The sequence below is a fragment of the Ranitomeya variabilis genome, chromosome 2 (assembly GCF_051348905.1).
Source record: "Ranitomeya variabilis isolate aRanVar5 chromosome 2, aRanVar5.hap1, whole genome shotgun sequence".
In the NCBI taxonomy this organism is placed as follows: Eukaryota; Metazoa; Chordata; class Amphibia; order Anura; family Dendrobatidae; genus Ranitomeya; species Ranitomeya variabilis.
The window spans coordinates 357,242,353-357,264,276 of NC_135233.1; the positions used below are offsets into that span (position 1 = coordinate 357,242,353).

The following is a 21,924-nucleotide window of genomic DNA, read 5'->3' on the forward strand; positions in this document are numbered from 1 at the left end:
TATCTAGGAAACCTATCCAGCAAGCTCACTGTGTAGTCAGCAGGGAAACCGTTCCCTCCTCCCTTCATCACGTCCTCCATATGTTGTTCTTCATCGCATTTTGCTTTATTGCATACTGGATGTATTATATCATTTTCCTCTAAGGTTTTCTTCCCACATTTGTTTTTATGGTGTTGTTTTTTGTTTTTTTACTTCTGTAGTTTTAGATACTTTTTTATTTTTGATACCCAGATGCATCTTTTAAGCTTTTACTTTCTAACGTCACACCTAAAGTATTCTTCGGATAAAAAAATATTAGAGACCCCAAAAAGGAAAAAAAAATGCAAAACAAAGTTTGATGCATCGAATAAAAAAAATATAATAATCAGGGGCTCCAACGAAAATTAGACTAACTTTCTGTGGAGTGCCAAATATATTCCTTTTAGTTAAAAGCTAACACAGTGTTTTTTGCCACAAAAGGAGCAAAAACCATAATAAACAATCAACAAAAATACATTCAATATAAGGCATAGCCATCAGCTTTTTTTTCATTAATTAGTAGTACACATGAAAATAAGAAACCTTTTAATAAATCCTCACGGACTGACCATTTATTCTCAAAATTCTCAATTCCTGGGTAAAATTTGTCTTCGGTAAGCACTATGTCAGATCTTTTGGATCTCCTAAAAGTGAACCCGCAGAACCACAGCAAACCTCGCAAGGATAAGCTGGCCTGGTGGACCACCCCCTTTACAGGGAGCGTTAGGGGCAGGCCCAAGGGAAACTGTTGCCGCAGAAGCTGATACCGGGGAACAGGAAGTAGGAGAGGAAAGACATGGAAGTGGCTAAGGCAGAGACACAGGACAGAGTGGCAGTGACTGAAACACAAAGTGAACTGTATATGGTGGATGCTCAGGACAGACAGGGTGAGGCGGAGACACAGGATGGGCAGGATATGGCGGACAGACAGGATTTGGCGGAAACACAGGACAAGCAGGGTATGGTGGATGCCCAGGACTGACAGGATAAGGCATAGACACAAGATGGACAGAGTATCGCACTGGAGAGAGCAAACCTCAGAGGGACCTGGGTCAAGTGAGGACAAATGACAATCAGGCAAGGAGCAGAGGAAGGAGATACCTTAAATAGACCGAGTCCTGCAGAACTTCTGGGTCGAAATCCTCCAGAGTCATAGAGAGGAGGAACCGAGCATCTGCAGAGCAGAGGAAGGAAGTGCGCATGCACAGAAGGAGTTGGAGAGAGGAGTGCGCACGCGCACCCGACGGGAGCCAGGGACCGGTGGCAAGACTGGAGGAGTAGAGACCGGAAGGAGCGCGCACACCGCAGGAGCACTCCGGGTCGGGTAAGTATGTCGGCGAACAGAAAGGTGAGTAGCAGGCATGGCAGCAGGAGCAGCGGCAGATGCGGCGGTGCGTAGAGGAGCTGTGACACACTAGTTATCCCATTACTGAGATATAGGATGATAGTTGGTGCTTATAAAGTTCTGTGGAGAACTTGAAGAATTTCTGTCTCCGCCTTTAGCTCCTCCCCTCCCCATGGATCATTATGAGCACAAACTGTCATCTCATATTTAAGTAATGAGAAAATCTGCCTTCACTGAATACAGATTTTACCCAGGAATTAATCATGAAAAATAAGTCCAGGAGGAGAAAGAAGATTTCACAGATAAAATAAATTATTATTTTGGTTATTTTCATGTGTTCTATTGATTTATAAAACAAAAATGAAAATGGTTACTCTTTAAGACAGGCATTTTATGTGTTAGTCTTGCTAAACTGACGTGATTTTTCATGAATATTCTGGGTGGACCTCGTCACGCCCTGTTCTTCCTAAACTCCGCCCAGTTTGGTGGCGCTGGCCAGGAGGAAATTAACGTTATTCTTCCTGGCAACGTTTGGGTTCGTCTTAGGGGAGGCGCCAACAGGATTTCAGTCATTCTCAGTGTATACAGAACGAAGGCTGTAACCGCACCCCCAGCCATGACTGACAGCAAAATCAGCATTAGAGCCGGCTTTCAGCCAATGCCGGGGGTTCAGTTAGAGCTGAAACATGCGCCGGCGCCACCCGTATGACTGAAAGCTGAAACTTAATTTCCGCCCCATAAAAGATGCATGGAAATTTCAGAACTTGGACTGCACTTGGTGTTTGTGAACCTGAAGATGCAAGTGAAGAGGATGTAATTCATGGGCACAGAAGGGCAAATTTGTAAAAACTATCTTCTAGCTCACAGCAACCGATTACAGTGCAGCTTACATTTTACCAGCAGTGAGTAAGAAATGAAAACTGCTCTGTGATTGGTTACGAATGAGGAATAATAAAATATTTCTTTCTTTCAGACAGTTTAGTAAAAGAGACTTTATTCTTTAAGTAGCGCATAGAAATGAGTAAATTGATTCAATGCAAATTAAACTTGTGGCTAAGGGTACCGTCACACAGTGGCATTTTTATCGCTACGACGGCACGATTCGTGACGTTGTAGCGATATCGTTACAATCTCGCAGTGTCTGACACGCTACTGCGATCAGGCACCCTGCTGAGAATCGTACGTCGTAGCACATCGTTTGAAACTTTCTTTCGTCGCTGGATCTCCCGCTGTCATCGCTGGATCGTTGTGTGTGACAGCGATCCAGCGATGCGTTCGCTGGTAACCAGGGTAAACATCGGGTAACTAAGCGCAGTTACCAGCGTAAAAGTAAAAAACAAACAAACCGTACATACTCACCATCTGATGTCCGTCAGGTCCCTTGCAGTCTGCTTTCCGCTCTTACTGTCTGCCGGCCGGAAAGTGAGAGCAGATCACAGCGGTGACGTCGCCGCTGCGCTCTGCTCTCACTGTACGGCCGGATCTCAGTGAGAGCAGGAAGCAGACTGCAAGGGACCTGAACGGACATCAGATGGTGAGTATGTACGGTTTGTTTGTTTTTTTACTTTTACGCTGGTAACCACGGTAAACATCGGGTTACTAAGCGCGGCCCTGCCTTCGGCATCGCTCCAGCGCCGTGATTGCAACGTGTGACCACAGTCTACGACGCTGGAGCGATACTCATACGACGCTGCGACGTCACGAATCGTGCCGTCGTAGCGATGTAAATGGTACTGTGTGACGGTACCCTAAGTTTTAGGAATTATCGGGACCAATGATTTGCTTTGCGCTAATTGCCAAAAATGGTCACTGACATTTTATACATTGCATAAGATGGCATCAGCAAGAAAAGACTCACATGACCTAATTTGCAGCCTAACGGACTCCCCCATGAAGCCTTGCAGCTATCACTTTACATAATATAGCACAGCCAATCAGGAGGGACTATCATAGCCTGTATAAAAGCAAAGACGGGGAATGCAGCAGTCATTTTGAGGTGAAACTGGATAGTGAAAGGATGTAACAGCTTAGCAATAGAGATAAGGAAAGAAAGCAATAAAACAGTGGACAACCTCTACAGATGGTGTGTGATAGCACAGAGATGAAGATCAGATGCCATTCATTTATCTGTAGCCATGTATGTTGAGGTCACTTTGATGCTACTAAGGTTGTGTTTGGGTTAAAGAACTTGAAAGGGGTTGGATACAGTCTGAGGGGACATCAGAGAGTTTTGTGCAAGGAACTTGATAGCACACACAGACATATTTGATCCAATGTCATTCCAATCAGTTACCTTGCCAACGTTTTCTCAAACAATGCAATTGGTTTTATGTATTGTCTTCAATAACATGAATAAAATGAAGAACATACACTATAAAGAGAGGTTTATTCTATTTTAGCAGTGGTTGGATTATTGACCTCGGGGTTCAACATAGAGCTGATACGTTCTGGCGGTGACTCCATTTGTCCCGGGTTCAGGGGTTATTTCAAGATCTTCTGGTGCTTTGTTAGATTTCAAGTGAAACTTCTGCAATATGTTGGTCAACATGAGGAAGAGCTCCATGCGAGCCAACCCCTCTCCTAGACAGCTCCTCTTTCCTATGGATAATACGTAAAGGGTTAGAACTCTTCAGAATGTGCCATATTGATGGGACATAAAGAAATGTTTACAATACAAATCTGGAAGATGGCGTATTGTCTTCAGTTATTATCAGTCAGCTTTACCTTATCTTCCACCACTGAGAAAAATGTACTGCTGTTGACAATACAGACTCATTATTAAGTTAGGTCATGAGAGAAATGTATTAAAGGGAATCGATCAGGATTTTTTAGCTATGTATTCTGAGAGCAGCATAATATAGGCACAGAGGCCCCAATTCCAGGGATGTGTCACTTATTAGGTTGTGTGTTGTAACTTCAGTGCAATCAGTGTTTTATCAGCAAGAGATTATCACTGCAGGACTAGGTCTCACATGCAAGCCAGTACAGCTAATCTTCGCAGCCACGCCCACGTCACTGATTGGACGCTTTCTGACAGTGTACAAATGAAGCTGCCAATCAGGAGTGTGGGCGGGGTTATGTACAGCTCAGCATTTTAACAACTGTTACATCTACAACAAAGAAATCAGGGATTTTATCCAATCTACACCAAGCAGCCCAGTAAGTAACACATCGCTGGAATTAGGGTCCTTGCCATTACATTATGTCGCTCTCAGATTCCACAGCAAAAACCTGCTGAAAGATTCCATTTAACTCCCAACTTTTTACGTAACTGACCCTCATACTCATGTCATATTACCAATAGAGAATGGAAGAAAAGCCTCGTTTTTCTTAAAGCATCCATTTTCATCCAGGAAATGTCTTGGATCAAACTTTTCTGGTTGCTTGAAATACTTGGGATCTTTAAGAACAGATGTCAATAGTGGCGAGACGATCGCATTCTGAAACATAAGATTAACAAGAATGAAGATCAGTAAGTAAGAGGTAATTAATTCAGACCATTGAAATACTTTCTAAGCTCCTCTATTCTACTTTAAAGATTGTCTCCAGTCAACAAATATAAAAAAACCAAACAGATTTTTCTTGGCAAACTTGGCTATAAAATTACTTTTTAAGGTTTGCATCTAGGCCACCCTAAGTTTTGAAAAAGCACAAGAGGGCGAACTTATTGTAAAACTGGCCACAAGGAGTAGATAAAAGTCAGACAAAAAAGGGGAAATATTCCGGCACAACCATCCAGGAATAAAATGGATTCTTTATTGAGACGTGGTTAAAACACTAAAAGGCGAGGCCTCGTACCTGACGCTTTTCAGGTGTATACACGCCCTCAGTCATAGGCTGTCTGATAGATAAAAGTCAGTCAAATCCCCTATATTTGGGTAGTTATCTAATATCTATGGAGGCTTCCGAAAAGTAGAAGCCATATTTAATTTCTTCATGCACAATCCTCTTTTCTTGCCGAAGATAAAAAAAAACTCAGACATCGGCTTCTTCCTCACCCTTATTGATAAAAACAGGCAATCATCCAGTTCATATATGTGTATGACGGAGTTGGCCAATTTTGGAGCTGTAGCTGATTTTGATGACAAATTTAAAAGATAGGTCATCAATATCATAGTTATGGACGGCTCCTTTAAGATATGAAAAGTTTGAGTGTAGTACCTTTCAGCAATGTATCCTCACCCTTTGCTCTTTGAATAAACTGAGGTTTTATGGATTCTGATTTATAACTGACCAGTGACCACTATTGATTGAATACATATATCATGATATTTACTGGATAAAATTTCTCTCTAAGCAATTAACAACAAAAAAGTCACAATTTTTTTGTAATGATCCTTCCTATTATTCTCACCTTTGGGATGTTGTATCCTCTAAATACGGTATCCTTACTGGCCGCATGTGGAATCCCCATAGGGACTATGTCAGCAAATCTCTGGATTTCGTGGATCACTGCATCTGTATATGGCATATTAATACGATCCTCCAAGGCAGGACATCGACTCTGTCCAATCACGTTGTCAATCTCGTCCTGGATCTTCTCTGTAGATAAAAACAACATGTTCACTAGATCTTAACCGGTAACCAAGTCCAGCAACCAAACTACCATACTACCTGTATTATTACCTTCTAAACCTATATGATGATTTATAAAAAGTTGACAAAGTCACCAAAATTTTGAAAATTTTGATATATTAATTATAAGCACTAGCACAATTGGAAAACCCTCTTTAGAAATCCATTACTTGTCCATACAAGGAAAATCTTATTGCCAATGTTTGCCTCCAGTAGGCCCACATATTCTATGCTAAATCCACCACCATACATAAGCCATCAGTTCTGTTATGTCTCCCTTCTCTTTCCTCATGATCTAAAATCTCTTGAAATCCCCTTCTGCATTCTTTGACCTACCCATTCATATCAACCACAAACTAAGTGAATGGATCTTCGAAAGAATTGCAGCTAAGTTTGGAACTTAATAGGTCAACATGCTCCTAATATGTTTAGAATGAATGCATGGCAACCATATACACATTGTGAAAAGTTGTCCAATGTGTCATCCACTTCTTAATATTATGAAATATTTGACGGAGTGCAGCACAATTACTGTAACTACTCAGGACTTTACTTACTTGCCACATCGGGGAACTTGAGGAGGATGAAGAGGGCATTTTTCAGAGTTGTACTTGTAGTTTCAATTCCAGCAAAGAATAGATCTATCACCGTTCCAAACAAGTTCTCAAAGTGGAATTCAGTGTCTGGTTTCTCTTTCTCCTGTAGATTTGGACAAATCATGTGATTGGCCACAAAATATTGCTAGTTGACATCAGATTTTCAGTGCTTTTATAGATGTTATGATGCTGGAGTACCCCTGGAAGAAGCCACGGCGAAACGCACTTCGGAAACTTTAGATAATACACAATATGCACTATGCATCTATTATGAGTATATGGCAATTTTATCTATATATAATTGTCTAAGGGGCACTTCTGTCTGTCTGTCTGTCACGGAAATCCCGCGTCGCTGATTGGTCACGGCCGACAGGCGAATTCGCCCCTTCCTACTCTCTGTCAGTGCCCCCTCCAGTCAGTGCTCACACAGGGTTAATGGCTGCGTTACATCGCGTTATGCTGCAGTGTAACGCAGTCCGTTAACGCTGCTATTAACCCTGTGTGACCAACTTTTTACTACTGATGCTGCCTATGCAGCATCAATAGTAAAAAGATCTAATGTTAGAAATAATAAAAAATCATTATATACTAACCTTCCGGCACCTTTCCTGCTCCTCGCGATGCTCCGGGCCATGCATTGCGGTCTTGCGAGATGATGACGTAGCAGTCTTGCGAGACTGCTACATCATCTCTCGAGATGGCTATGCATTCTTGGAACCGGAGCGTTGCGAGGAGCATCACTAAATGCCTCGCCTGGATCCGGGGGCTGACGGGAGGTGAGTATATAACTATTTTTTATTTTAATTCTTTTTTTAACAGGGATATGGTGCCCACATTGCTGTATACTACGTGGGCTGTGTTATATACTACATGGACTGTGTTATATACTGAGTGAGCTGTGTTATGTACTGCGTCTCTGTGCTATATACTACGTGAGCTGTGCAATACATTACGTGGCTGGGCAATATACTATGTGGCTGTGTTATATACTGCGTGAGCTGTGCTATATACTACGTGAGCTGTGCTATATACTAGGTGAGCTGTGCTGTATACGTGGCTTTGCTATATACTACATAGCTGTGCAATATACATAGCTGGGCAATATACTATGTGGCTGTGCTATATACTACGTGGCTGTGTTAAATACTACTTGGGCTGTATTATATACTACGTGGCCTGTGTTATATACTACGTGGGCTGTGCTATATACTGCATGGGCTGTGTTATACACTGTGTGGGCTGTGCTGTACACTGCATGGGCTGTTATACACTGCGTGAGCTGTGTTATATACTACGTGGGCTGTGCTATATACTATGTGGACTGTGTTATACACTGTGTGGGCTGTGTTATACACTGTGTGGGCTGTGCTATATACTGCATGGGCTGTGCTATATACTACATGGGCTGTTATACACTGCGTGGGCTGTGTTATATACTACGTGAGCTGTGCTATATACTATGTGGGCTGTATTATATACTGCGTGGGCTGTGTTATACACTGTGTGGGCTGTGCTATATACTACATGGGCTGTTATATACTACGTGAGCTGTGCTATATACTACGTGAGCTTTGCTATATACTACGTGGCTGTGCTATATACTATGTGGCTGTGCTATATGCTACGTGGCTGTGCTATATGCTACGTGGGCTGTGTTATATACTACGTGGCCTGTGCTATATACTACGTGGCCTGTACTATATGCTACGTGGCTGTGCTATATGCTACGTGGGCTGTGTTATATGCTACTTGGCTGTTGTATATTTCTCTGCTGTATCTGTGCATCATGGTATGTGTTAAAGAGGGGGGCCCACTGAGACTCTTTCGCCCCGGGCCCTCAAAAACCTGGAGCCGGCCCTGACTTCACTGATTTGACGCGCCCGGCCGGCCGAATCCTGTGTATAAATTGCATTATTCTGCAGTCTTCATAAATACATACATGTTCTAGAATACCCGATGTGTTAGAATCAGGCCACCATCTAGTACTATATATTTGGCATGTTACTGTAGTTATACATCTAGTAGTCATCCATTTACTCTATCGATTTACCGTACATTTTTACTATGGTCAGACACTACAAGTATTACATTATTTGTCTTATATGCATTATTTTTTACTATTTGTCCTGCGTCTGTATCACGGTAACTTGCCTCAGTTGACAATTAGTATATACAGTATATTTATATACTCTTTCCTTATTGCCTTCCGACTTTTATATCTTCTTTGGCATGTTCTAATGATAATATCACCCTTTCTTTTTATTTTGTATTTTGTTAATTTTAAGTTTGAAGTAATAAAGTTTGTATTTTAATACACTTGTGGTCATAAACTGTAAGTTTTGTATTTGTATGCTGTCTATGACTACCATAATCTTCTCTATCCTTCATATTGCCCCATTAGCTTGCTGCCACTATTTGTAGGTAATATATAGGTAAACTATACAGTAGTACTTGTAAAAAAAATTGTAAAATGAGTGCATATTATGTGTAAATCATATACCCGAAGTCATTGGGCAGTTATGTGGAGTCACCATTGGTAACCTTAATGACATCCCCGCCGGTCACACGCAGCCGGGTTCTTACTCTCAGCTCATTGTCTTCCGGCTGGCGTGGTGAGAAGTCGCATCACTGATGTGACCACTCACCAAACCATCTGGATCGTCGTGGGACAAGGGCATTAATAGATTATCGGCAGAAAGTTGATTGTAACTGTTTTTGTTGTTGTTGAATAAATGGATACAAATGACTTAGTGTGTTTATTTCAATGAAAGGACTTTTCTGTGTATCTTTATTACATTTGACAAAGGGGTTAGTATTGGAGGTGTCTTATAGGCGCCTCTCCACTACTAACCAGTAAAGGCTAAGCAAACAGCTGTAAGCTCATATTAATAGCCTGGGAATCTTTATGGCTATTGGCCCCTACCCGGAATATTAACATCAGCATCCAGGCTTCCCTCAGATGGTTATGAAAGTTAGGGGGGTCCTAAGCAATTTTTTAAAAATTTAATTATTTATTTGACACACGCTGCACAGACAGGGGGTGCTGACTCCAACTCTCATCAGCGTCGCCTGGTCTCATTGATCACAGTGACATCAGGCAACAATGATGAGAGCTGAATTCAGCACCCAGTGCCTGGGAACAGCGCTTATTGTATTGATTTTATCATTCATGTGTCATCAGTTTGCATGTGTGCAGCACGCATTTTGTCCGTTCACACGGCCGGCATGAAAAACGTGACATGTGCACATGACCATTAAATACAGTGGGTGTGCATATGTCCAAAAAAATGGACTGCATACAGACATAGAAAACGAACGTGTGAAGAAGGCCTAATACTGAAGGAAGAGAGGAACTGTCAGAATCATGAGTGGAAACTCTGGTGGGTATGTAACAATTTTGAAAAACACTAAGCTAAATATAAGACTAACAGGACTAACATGCAGTCTGTAGTAGCAGTTAAATGATCTAATTCAAGTGAATGAAATGGATTTCCAATTGCAGAATTTTCTGCAACAAAATATGGGAGGTGTGAATTCACCATTAGGATGAAAATGAACTATAAAACAAACCTATCTGTACACTTTGCCATTAAATCGAATCAATGAAAAATGGCTGTGATGAGAGTTATGACTGTGCGACTCGGGGAAGTGCAAACACTGACCTAATCACTCCGGTCATACTATTAGCACCTATTGCGTGCTGATAAACTTATTTTTCTGCCAGAATGTTGAAGAGTCTTCTGGCTTCCTCTTCCAACTAGGCATCATTACAGACTTTAGACAGCAGACCCTGATAGAATACAGAGCTCACATTCTGTAGACTACAGTGGTCAACTTATGGCTCCCAAGAAAAGAGGAAGTGTGAAGACAGATGAGGAACAGAGCAGAGTACAGAGGTGTGGTAAAAATCAGGATGAGGAAAATGTTGTTTTATTATTTACAATACCTCCTCCATCTTTATTAGGAAACTATCAATGAAGTCTCGAGGGCAGTTCACATCTATTGTATTTTTGTGGTCCTCAACAGCTTGAAGGACAAATCCCTTGAGCTGATCCAGGTTTCTGAAGACCTTTTTATGAGGTCCTGGGATATAATTTGACGTCTTTGGAAACAGATGGAGCAGCTGTGGAAAGAATGTATTTTTACTACCTGACTCAATAGTTGGAACTCATTTTTATTGAAAATTTACTGTATGTTGACTTACAAGCCCCCATGCAGAGGCCAGAAGGAAGAACATTTCGTGCAGCAGTGACAGTAGGGTCATAAACTTCTCATCTTCATAATCAAAGCGTTCTCCAAACACAATTGAGCAGATGACGTTAGAGACGGCCAAACGCAATGAATCAGTTGGGTCAAACAGATTTTCTACATATTAACACAAAAGATTGATCAGAATTTGGGGTAAGCTCCTAACTGCAGGTATTTCCTTCAACTATTTTATACTGATATTGGACTTTCGAGATTTTGCCTGTTGAGAGATGAGCAGATTAATTTGCATGACTCCAATACAGAGTTCTGGTCAGTGATATTTAGATGGAAGTCTCGCTGATTCCTTATCTTCTGATGTCCCTAGGGCAGCATTTGATTCATCTGAGCTGGTGCAATGTCATTTGTTCGACATGACACACAGATGATGTCGTGCCAGCCTTGGACTATCAAGAGCAGCAACAAAGATACTGGAAGATAAGAGATTCATAGGACTTCCGTCTAGCCACCAGGCATCACTGATCAAGAAGCTGGACCAGAGTTCTGCAAATAGATCAGCTTATCTCTAGTCACTGTCACTAAATGCTCTTTTATGGAGGCTTTATAGTTTTTGCAGCTTAACATTCATAAGGGCATACTGTGACTGCCATTGATATCAGGAGAACCATGTCTGGGTCTCTTGGCTTCCCAACCATGCCCTCCATCCGGCATCTGGAAAATACCTTCATTACAACATCAGTATCCAATAATATACATAAGTCCTCACAAACCTCCATTATTTCTGAACCTTTCTACCAGAAAACGGGCTTCTTCTTGAATTCTCTCCGCGATGCCTCTTTTCCCCATCCCAAAGTTCCTAAGGGTGGTAAGTGAGAATCGACGTAACAGTTTCCAACGCTCTCCGTTGCTAAGCACAATCCCTAAAATCAAAGATGAAAATCAGCAATGTAAAAAAACTAGAAGGGTGTAGCATATTAATAATTTATGCATGTGTAATTGAAGGATTTTGTTCTACATTTAATCTCTGGAAACCAGAGAGTATTTTCTCTTGCTGGAAACCAGAGAGTATTTTCTCTGGTTTCCATGTGTTCACTGATATTTGTATACACCAATCCCTTTTGTCTTTTGGTTTGTTGTCTCCCTTCTTGATGCTTTTTGTTTGGTAGACCATGTGGCCAACATGTGTTTTGCATTTAATTCGCTGGTATCCAGTATTTGCCGTCTCATTTCCTGATTTCTATAATTGTATAAAATATATCACTACTCACCATAGTCTTTGAAAACTGAACTCGCAAAAAATGTGTTTCCTCGCACAGTGAACACATCACTATGATCCACTAAGGCTTCTTTTACACAATCATAGCCGAGAAGGACCACCATGGGGATATTGCCAATAAATATAGTCATCACCGGCCCATACTGCTTACTGAGCTGAAAAATTTTAAGATAAAAAGACAGTTCAATTACATTGTCACAATTGGCTCATTGAACCTATCATTCAATGGTAACATGATCAGAAGTGAGTCAACAGTGAAGGAGCCAATTAGTGACAAGCGAGTATGCTCGTTACTCGAGTTTCTCAGAGCATGGTCGGGTGGTCTCCGAGTATTTCAGCATGCTCGGAGATTTAGTTTATGTCTATACAGCTGCATGATTTGCGACTGCTAGACAGCTTGAATACATATGTGGATTGCCTGTTTGTTAGGACCAAACCCTGGTGGGTTGTTTGAATTTCAAATTGCATGCTTGAGCTAGATTATTTATAGGCATGAGGTCTTGCAGGACGTGGGTACATAAAAGAAACCCGTGGTTTTTCCTATCAGCAGGAGTATAGAGAGAAGGAGAAAACCCTTTTTTAGGAGAGTTACAGAACCTACTTCCTGAAAAAGAAATTGTTTGATACCCTTAGAGCAACACTCCCAGTCAATAGATATGATACCATGTAGTCACAGTGATCAAGATAAATATCTGTGATAAGTTCAAGTATGGTATATTGTGCTGCTAAGCTACTGTTGCAAAAGGCTAAATAGTATAACGTGCAGGACTTCATTTAAAGAGGCGAAATCCCTAACAAGGACTTGGATTCAAGCTGTGTTGACCACATCGCCGTCAGGAGCTGCACTCGAGTTGAACAAATATTGTTCTGTGTTCACATTTGCACTCTAATAACCACTGAGGTAAGTAAGGTAATTCCTGTGCAGACTATACTTTTACAGAAATTAGCCTTGCTGATAACAACAGCAGAAGCTTCTGACCTCCTGGAGGACTAGTGGTGTAGCGTATGATCCACAGGACCCCCAGTGCTACAGAAACAAGTTATAGTTGGCTTTTGGGTAATATTCAAAAATAATATCCAGCCCAGTGGAACCACTTAAAGTGACACTTAAAGTAAAAGTAGTAACAAAACTTTTGAGCCTCTTTGTGATAAGCAAAGTAAAAAAATAGAAGTATCTGTTTTACTATTAAACATTGTCTGCGACCTTCCATTAAAGTGCATCTAGTCAACATACTGACTAAGGTCTAATTCACATGTCCTGGTGATTTCTGTATAGGAAGTACCAGTACCAGTGCTGGTGAAGTCCATGCCTGTGTGTGCAGATGTGACAGCCATGTGCCGTCTGTGTTTACTGTCCATGTCTCATTGTGTCCATATGTTACATCCATGTGTCATCCATGTGCCCTTGTGACATGTACCGGCTCCAGGGAAAAAGCGGTACAGTTTGTGCTGTTCCCTGGCTCCGGCCAACTGCTGAAGGCAGCTCTCATCATTGTCTCCTGCTCACACTGAGATCAGCGTGACCAAGAGACAATGATGGATGTTGCACTCAGCAGCAGCTTTGCATCTCCTGTGTAAAATAAATAATTAAATTAATAAAAGCGGAGTGGGCTCCCATGCAATTTTCATAACCAGCAGAGAGAAAGCTGGTGACTGATGTTAATAACCCGGGACAAGTGGCAATACCCCAGAAGGTACCCATGTTATTAATAGCAGCTCACAGCTGTTTGCTAAGCCTTCTCGAAGGAATTTACGAAGGACCACAGAAAAAAATGGCGTAGGGTCCTCACTATAAATTGTGACCAGCAAAGGCTAAACAGACAGCTGTGAGTTGAAGTTAAGAGTCTGGGAAGGGAGATATTGCCCCCACCAGGCTTCCAACATCAACCCTCAGCTGTCCCAGAAATGGAGCATCTATTTTGTTGGTTGATTATTTTATACAGGAGGTACACAGCTGCTGCTGAGTAATACTCCCATCATTGTCTCCTGTTTGCACTGATCTCAGGACCAGGAGACAATAATTAGGGCTGTCTTCAGCAGCTGGCCAGACCAGGGAACAGCGCAAACTGTACTGCTTCTTCCCAGGTGCCATTACAATGCACATGCATCAGTGTGCAGCACGCATTTTTCACAAATTTTCACCAGAAATCACGGTCCTTGTGAAAAACTTGACATGTGCACACCACCATTGAATACAAGTGGTGTCTGTATTTGCTTTCCTTAAAGAATGGACCACATATGGACATACAAAACAGACTCGTGAAGAAGGCCTAAGAGAAATGCTTAGTCGATCTGAATCATTGCAGCTTTGTAAATGATCCTAAAAACACAGGTCACCATGAACAATGGCGAGTGCAACATAGTTATAGTGCAACATATACTTCAAAATGCCTCTTCAGAGAGGAAGAGGACTTGAACTCTAGTGCCACCTATTGAAAGTAGCAATCCTAAAAGTCAATATCGACCCTTTAATGAGCCATGCCATATGACTTAGGATAAAAGCCAAACCAGAATCTAAATTTGCAGATGTGTTTTGGTGTATTGCCGGTTACATCGGTAAGGTCCAGGGGCCGCCAGAGGGGTGAGTGTATCCATATTTTTTATTTTAATTCTTTTTTTTTTACATGAATATGGATCCCAGGGTCTGAAGGAGAGTCTCCTCTCCTCCAGACCCTGGGAACCATACACTGGGAACTTCCGATTCCGATTTCCGATATCACAAAAATATCGGAACTCGGTATCGGAATTCCGATACTGCAAATATCGGCCGATACCCGATACTTGCGGTATCGGAATGCTCAACACTACTTGCAATATCACTTAGGATAAAAGCCAAGGCAAACCAGAATCTTAATTTGCAGATACTTGTTAGATTGCTACCGCCAAAAAGTGGCACTAGAATTCAAGTCTTCTTCCTCTCTGAAGAGGCAATTTGCATATTTAACTCACCATAGAATCATTTTATGGCTTATAAGTCTCCTTCAACTGGCATGTCAGGCATGTCAATCTCCACAAGGAGAAATGTTACCCTTTATATACCTCTGAAAAGATATAGTTCAGTACTACTCACCTTCACCAATGACTGAGGCATTTCAGTAGTGCTCACGTGCAGAATAGTTCCCAGTACTGGGAGCGTAGGTGGTCCAGGGGGTAAGTTTTTACCTCTCAATTTTCTTCTCCATTCACGGATGTACAGGACCAGTGTGACACACAAGGTCAGAAAGATGGTTCCTGTTACTCCAAGCTCCATATTCTTTGTATACTGGAAAAAGAGAAATAGAAAGAATGATACAACCAGCGCACAAGAACAGGCTGCACCTAGCAGCGGGGAAGTGTTGTCTAACAGTCTTTCATTTGAGTTCACGTGAGTCCAATGTACAAGATTGGCGTAGGTTTTATGGAGCAGAGTGACTGTATGTGTTCACCTACTGACGGCGGTTATTTACACAGGATGATAAGCGGCTCTGAGTGAATAAGAAGTCTATCGCTAAATAAGGTAATTTCACACGGCGATCCGTATAAGGAGTCTGATGTGTGTGTTGTGCAGGACATGTGTACCTTTACCAGGAACAGAAGCTCATGGAAAATATACCTATTATATCATATTTGTTTGCAAAAATTGTTTATAGTGAATTCTTTGAAAAATATATTGTAATGAGAGGATACTCTGGATAGTTACATCTTCCGCTCTTTACCAAACCATGGACAAACATCTCACTAGGAAGTGTCACGTTGAAATAGTTCAACTTTACTAAACACAACAAAAGGTGCAATGACACAACAAGCTATTTGGTTAAGAGGGACGCTCTTAAGTTTGAAAGTTATCCGTGGGATAGGGTATAACTCTTCGAACTCTTGAGGTCCGACCAACATGAACCGCACAGTTGCACAGTGATGCTACATTCATTTTTACTGTAAGCCCTTGAGATCAGCCGAGTCCAGATTTTGGTAAAAATTATTTTTAATGTTACAAAAGACACCAAAATAATAAAACCCAGAAGAGTTTGTGTAACCTCCTTGACTGGGATTTTGTTTAGCTCATAGGGCCTGCTCATAATACTGTGTTGCCTCACACAGTCTCACACGATATCTCAATTTTTGCTTGATATTTGCCACTCCCTCTCTTATCACTAGCCCTGCTCCCAAGGACTTTGCCTTTCTGACCAAGATCCAGCTTATTCAAGGTTCAGTCCACTCATACTTTTCTTTCAAATACATCTACATGTTTTAGGCACAGAATATTTAGGCCATACTTCAGGCCCACTTGACTTTCACGCCCATGGACACTAGGACGGCAATTTCACTTTAGTACTGACTTTTATTGACACCACTATGCTAGTCCATACTTGTTCAGGACACACAACGCCTGAAGGGCAACTCATCTTGACTATGGATCACAAGGATAGGAACTCATCTTGACTGTGGATCACAAGGATAGGAACTATCTTCAGCCCCCAAAAGGGCATAACTATAGCTAACTACCATTAAACCCTTCACCTCGAAGCCTGTTTTCACCTTCCTGACTAGGCCAATTTTCTTGATTCTGACCACTATCAATTTATGAGGTCAAAACTCTGGAATGCGTCACTGGATCCAACTGATTCAGAGAATATTTTTTCTTGATTACATATTGCACTTCATGACAGTGTTAAAATTTCTTTGATATGACTTATGTTTATTTGTGAAAAAGTTGACAAAAACTTTGAACATTTCACAATTTTCAACCTTTTCATTTTTATGCCCTTAAATCAAAGTCATGTCACACAAAACAGTTAACGAATAACATTTCCCACATGTCTACTTTACATGAGCACAATTTTTGAAACTTTTTTTGGGGGGAAAGTTAGGCTACGTTCACATTTGCGTTGTGCGCCGCAGCGTCGGCGCCGCAGCGCACAACGCAAACAAAAACGCGGCAAAACGCACGCTAAAACGCTGCGTTTTGCGCCGCATGCGTCCTTTTTGGCCGAAAGTTGGACGCAAAAAAAATGCAACTTGATGCGTTTCTTGCGTCCAACGCTTGCGGCCATGCGGCGCAAAACGCAGCACAACGCATATCCATGCGCCCCCATGTTAAATATAGGGGCGCATGACGCATGCGGCGACGCTGCGGCGCCCGACGCTGCGGCGCTGACCGCAAATGTGAACGTAGCCTTATAAGGGTTAAAAGTGGACCAGCGATTTGCAAAACCATTTTTTTAGGGACCACATCACACTTGAAGTGACTTTTAAGGGCCTATATGACAGAAAATACCCCAAAGTGACACCATTCTAAAAACTGCACCCCCCTCAAAGTATTCAAAACCACACTCAAGAAGCTTATTAACCCTTCAGGTGGCTCACAGGAATTAATTGAATGTGAAAGGAAAATATAATTAAACTTTCTTTCACAAAAATTTTCTTTAGACCCATTTTTCTTATTTTCACAAGGGTAGCAGTAGAAATTGCGCCATATGGAGTACACCAATACAGGACATGTGGAGGAAAACTACTGCTTGGGTGCACGGCAGGGCTTGGAAGGGATGGAGTGCCATTTGACTCAATAGCAGTTAGATTTTTGAGCCCTGATGGTGTTATCCGAGTTCTTTTTGTTACCTTTACAATCATTATACTCTGACTTATTATATTCGCAGGTGAGTCCAAAACTTTTCTGAGGAGGACCTAAGATTAAAGGTGCCGTTACACTAAGCAACTTACCAGCGATCGCGACCAGCGAAGTGATCGCTGGTAAGTTGCTGTGTGGTCGCTGGGGAGCTGTCACACAGACAGCTCTCTCCAGCGACCAAGCGACTTCGGCATCGCTGAAACTGTCTTCAGCGATGCCGAAGTCCCCATGTAAAAAAAAAAACCACTACATACGCACCTTCTGTCGTCCTTCATGTCCCTCGGCGCTTGCCGCACTGACTGTGTCTCAGCGCCGGCCGGCCGTAACAGCGGTGCCCAGCGGTGAACCGCTGTTACTGCAGGTTCACCGCTGGGCTCTGCTTTACGGCCGGACGGCGCTGAGACAGTCAGTACGGCAAGCTCCAGGGGACGTGACGGACAACAGACGGTGAGTATGTAGTGTTTTTTTTTTTTACTTTTACCATGGTATCCATGGTAAATATCGGGTTACTAAGCGCGGCCCTGCGCTTAGTAACCCGATGTTTACCATGGATACCAGTGAAGACATCGCTGGATCGGCGTCACACACGGCGATCCAGCGGTGTCAGCGGGAGAGTTGCGACAAAAGAAAGTTCGTCCACTCTCCCTGCAACCAGCGATATCCCAGCAGGATCCAGATCGCTGCTGCGTGCCAAACATAGCGATATCGCTATGCAGGACGCTGCAACGTCACGGATCGCTGGCGATATCGCTGCAACCTCGCCTAGTGTGACGCGGGGGCTGGCTGGCAAATTTTAGCCTGGGGGGCAACCACACAGCAGTGGCCCATGAGTCGCGGCCCATCCTTAAAGGGGTTGTCGGATCTTAAGCTACATGTCTAAAGTCACTGTGTGTGAATCCCCATATCGTGCACACTGAGAGGATTCTCTGGTGCCGGCGCCGGGAACAGGTGGTCTTGTGACTGCAAGCATGCGAATGAATATATATATATATATATATACATATATATATATCTATATATATAATTGTCTAAGGGTTTTTCCGTCTGTCTGTCTGTCTGTCTGTCCTGGAAATCCCGCCTCTCTGATTGGTTGAGGCCGCCAGGCTTCGACCAATCAGCGACGGGCACAGTATCGACGTAGATGTCATAATGGTTGCCATGGCGACGATGATGTCATAAAGGTTGCCTCGACCAATCAGCGACGGGCACAGTCTGCCGCGAATTCTGGAATCATCATTGTCCATATACTACGGGGACATGCATATTCTAGAATACCCGATGCGTTAGAATCGGGCCACAATCTAGTATATATATATATATATATATATATATATATATATATATATATATATATATATATATATATATATATATATATACACTCACCGGCCACTTTATTAGGTACACCATGCTAGTAACGGGTTGGACCCCCTTTTGCCTTCAGAACTGCCTCAATTCTTCGTGGCATAGATTCAACAAGGTGCTGGAAGCATTCCTCAGAGATTTTGGTCCATATTGACATGATGGCATCACACAGTTGCCGCAGATTTGTCGGCTGCACATCCCAAAGATGCTCCATACAAGGCAGGATGGATCCATGCTTTCATGTTGTTTATGCCAAATTCTGACCCTACCATCCGAATGTCGCAGCAGAAATCGAGACTCATCAGACCAAGCAACGTTTTTCCAATCTTCTACTGTCCAATTTCGATGAGCTTGTACAAATTGTAGCCTCAGTTTCCTGTTCTTAGCTGAAAGGAGTGGTACCCGGTGTGGTCTTCTGCTGCTGTAGCCCATCTGCCTCAAAGTTCGACGCACTGTGCATTCAGAGATGCTCTTAGGCCTACCTTGGTTGTAACGGGTGGCGATTTGAGTCACTGTTGCCTTTCTATCAGCTCGAACCAGTCTGCCCATTCTCCTCTGACCTCTGGCATCAACAAGGCATTTCCGCCCACAGAACTGCCGCTCACTGGATTTTTTTTCTTTTTCGGACCATTCTCTGTAAACCCTAGAGATGGTTGTGCGTGAAAATCCCAGTAGATCAGCAGTTTCTGAAATACTCAGACCAGCCCTTCTGGCACCAACAACCATGCCACGTTCAAAGGCACTCAAATCACCTTTCTTCCCCATACTGATGCTCGGTTTGAACTGCAGGAGATTGTCTTGACCATGTCTACATGCCTAAATGCACTGAGTTGCCGCCATGTGATTGGCTGATTAGAAATTAAGTGTTAACAAGAAGTTGGACAGGTGTACCTAATAAAGTGGCCAGTGAGTGTATATATAAAACACACAGTCCTACTGTATACAGTGACAGTCACACACACAACCCCACTGTATAATGACAGGCACAGCCCCACTGTATAATGACAGGCACAGCCCCACTGTATAATGACAAGCACAGCCTCACTGTATAATGACACACACACGCACAACCCTACTGTATAATTAATGACACACACACAGCCCCACTGTATAGTGACACACACGCACGCACAGCCCCACTGTATAATGACAGGCACAGCCCCACTGTATAATGACAGGCACAGCCCCACTATATAATGACACGCACAACCCCAATGTATAATGACACGCACAGCCCCACTGTATAATGACACGCACAGCCCCACTGTATAATCTCACACACAGCCTCACTGTATAATCTCACGCACACACTGTATAATCACACACACAGGGCTGGACTGGGACAAAAAAAAAAACAGCCCTGCCACACAAACCCCACCAGCCCACATACTATAACACTCCCCATCCCGATCAGTGAATTTTGCTATGCTTTGTCCTGCCCTTCAACACTTCTCTTAAAGGCGTTATTTGAAGAGCCACATGTGAATGGCGCCACAGTGCGCATGATCGAACACAGGTCCATTTACATGGTGCTCTTTACACCGCAGGCAGGCATCAGGGACACCCTGGGGATGAGGAGAGCCCAGAGGATGGCAGAGGACTGAGGAGCACAGCGCCCAGTGACCGCTCTGCAGAGGACTCACAGCAGAGGTGCCATCTCCCTCACAGGGGACCAGCGCTCCTCCTGCCGCCCAGCAGTATCTGCTCCGGAGCCAGGCGCCTCCTCCTCTCCTTCATTAGTGCCCCCGGCGCCTGCGTTGTAAGTTGGAAGGGCAGCGCAAGCTGCGCATGCCCGAAAAAAAACTTACAGCGCAGGCACTGGAGACGCTAATGAAGGAAGAGGAGGTGGCGCCTGGCACACAGAGTACTGAGGGAGGCGTTTGTGTCAGGGGGGAAAAGACATGCCCCCCTGACAAACTACAGGTATGACAGGCAAATTCTAAAAACAATTACTTCAGCATTGGAAGGGACCAGAACTAAAAGAGCCACCTTCACAGAGTGCAGCATTAGAGCTGCACAAGATGGCTTTTTTAGTTAAAACCGCCGGGGGGGTGAGGGGGTGACAGGTTCCCTTTAATACAGGTGCTCATTAGGGTGGAATAACACTAGCATATGGCATTGGATGTGATCTGCCAATGATACTTGGCTCTTGCTCTGCTGTGAGCATGATCCGAGTGTCCGTGCTCCAATGCTCTCGCAGCACAAGTGTGGAGGAGACGGAGAAATTAATTTCTCCATCTTCTCAATGGTCTGACTCGCCGTGTATCAGACTGCAACATCTGCTGAGAAAAAAAAAAACGACTGCACACGAACAGCAAGTGAGAAGAGAATCGTACCACTTTTGTGGAAGAAAATGGAACCGATTTTTTTTTTATACACTATATTAGTCCATGTGGCAACATTTCACTTCCATATCAGAGAAATGTGCAGTTATGGATCCGAAACGTTGCCACATGAGCCAATAAGGAGTACGCTACTTTTCTCACAATTAATCAGAGTGATAGATAGACAGATACACACACATACATAATAAGAATAGATACTGAGAATTACACCATTTATGCAGGACAGTAGAAGTATACACAGCTCCACAATATACCGTATATACTTGAGTATATGTCGACCCAAGTATATGCCGAGGCACCTAATTTTGCCAGAAAAAAACTAGGAGAGCTTATTGAGTCGAGTATAAGCCAGGTATGCATTGTCCCCACACCCCCGTCCTTGTATGCATGGCTCCCCTGTCCCTGTATGCATGGCTCCTTATCCCCGTCCTTGTATGCATAGCTCCTCATCCCAGTCCTTGTATGCATGGTCCCCCCATCCCTGTCCTTGTATGCATTGCTCCTTATCCCAGTCCTTGTATGCATGGCTCCTCATCCCCATCCTTGTCTGCATGGCTCCCCCGTCCCCATGGCTCCTCATCCCCGTCTTTGTA

At 43.0% G+C, this 21,924-nt stretch overlaps 1 protein-coding gene across 2 annotated transcripts in view; it reads right to left on the minus strand.

Annotated features, from left to right (window-relative positions):
- Positions 1–3,730: 3,730 nt before the first annotated feature.
- The window catches only part of LOC143805887 (cytochrome P450 2A5-like), a 62,210-nt gene continuing 44,016 nt past the window's right edge, over positions 3,731–21,924 (minus strand). For both annotated transcript variants that reach the window (XM_077285630.1, XM_077285631.1), the window contains exons 2-10: positions 15,087–15,278; positions 12,009–12,171; positions 11,511–11,660; positions 10,739–10,899; positions 10,481–10,657; positions 6,496–6,637; positions 5,718–5,905; positions 4,662–4,803; positions 3,731–3,961 (exon numbers count right to left, since the gene is read on the minus strand). In XM_077285630.1, the coding sequence (XP_077141745.1) occupies positions 3,774–3,961; positions 4,662–4,803; positions 5,718–5,905; positions 6,496–6,637; positions 10,481–10,657; positions 10,739–10,899; positions 11,511–11,660; positions 12,009–12,171; positions 15,087–15,278 (1,503 nt within the window). In that variant the 3' untranslated portion in view covers positions 3,731–3,773. The remainder of the gene's footprint in view (positions 3,962–4,661; positions 4,804–5,717; positions 5,906–6,495; positions 6,638–10,480; positions 10,658–10,738; positions 10,900–11,510; positions 11,661–12,008; positions 12,172–15,086; positions 15,279–21,924) is intronic.